We start from the raw sequence: 903 nt of genomic DNA on the forward strand, positions 1-903 counted from the left end.
TCTCTCCATCCTTGTATCCCTCTATCTATTCACCTATCTATCCTATCCTATCCTACTCTACCCCTTAAAACTTTTAAAAAAGAAACATAAAAGCTAACACAAACTACTATAAACTAAGAAAGAAAGAAAAAAGGAAGAAATCAGAGGAAAAAGCTAAACGTGCAAGAAAAGGGGAAAAAGTAGAAAAGAAAGAAAAAAGCTACAAAAAAAGCAGCTACCCATGTGCACCACTCAGGTGACCCCCAAGGACACAGATAAGTCTCCAAGTGGCCACAACGACTCTCTAAAAAAAAAAAAAAAGGCAAATGACCAGCTGTCTGCAAGGAGTATAAATCCTTCCATTCCCCCACCCTCCAGTCAGAGCTGAAGAAGCTTCTAGGATGAGAAGCGAAACGTCTTCCAAGGAAAAGAAAAAAGTCCACTTGTGAAAAAGCACCTTTGGGTCAACTACGACCTGGATGACTGAGAACAGACATTCCCCAATGGAATGAGTCCTTACCTGGTGGAAGATCAGAGCTTGGCTGATGTAGCCCCAGCTGCTGCTGGGAGACAGGTAATGGAGGGCCACCAGCAGGACGACCATGAAGGCCACACTGGCCGAAGCGTAGATGGGACTGATGAGGAATACCATCACGACACAGCCGGCAATGCCCAGCACACAGGTGTGCCACGTGAAATACTTGAAGGTGGGCCTGGGGAAGGAAAGCAGGTTAACAGGTTAGGACGCCTGGAATCTCTTTGGGGAGAGATGCTCTTCTTTGGGGGAGCGATGCCAAGGTCCTGAACTACAGCTCCCAAGACCCCCAGGAGGAGGAGCAGATGGGAGTTGCACTTCCACACAAAAGCTGCATTCACACAACCGGCTTCCTCCGCCTGCTGAATGCATCCCTGAGAACAGGGGTC

The 903-nt window shown here is 47.7% G+C and overlaps 1 protein-coding gene across 1 annotated transcript in view; it reads right to left on the reverse strand.

Moving 5' to 3' along the window:
- The window catches only part of LOC107295906 (solute carrier family 12 member 9), a gene marked incomplete at its 5' end in the record, with an annotated part of 25,014 nt that extends 24,320 nt beyond the window's left edge, over positions 1-694 (reverse strand). The window contains one exon of the mRNA XM_015825243.1: positions 500-694. Coding sequence (XP_015680729.1) covers positions 500-694 — 195 coding nt within the window. The remainder of the gene's footprint in view (positions 1-499) is intronic.
- Positions 695-903: the final 209 nt, after the last annotated feature.

Source organism: Protobothrops mucrosquamatus, unplaced genomic scaffold (assembly GCF_001527695.2).
Source record: "Protobothrops mucrosquamatus isolate PMUCROS unplaced genomic scaffold, P.Mucros_1.0 scaffold2557, whole genome shotgun sequence".
Taxonomy (NCBI): Eukaryota; Metazoa; Chordata; class Lepidosauria; order Squamata; family Viperidae; genus Protobothrops; species Protobothrops mucrosquamatus.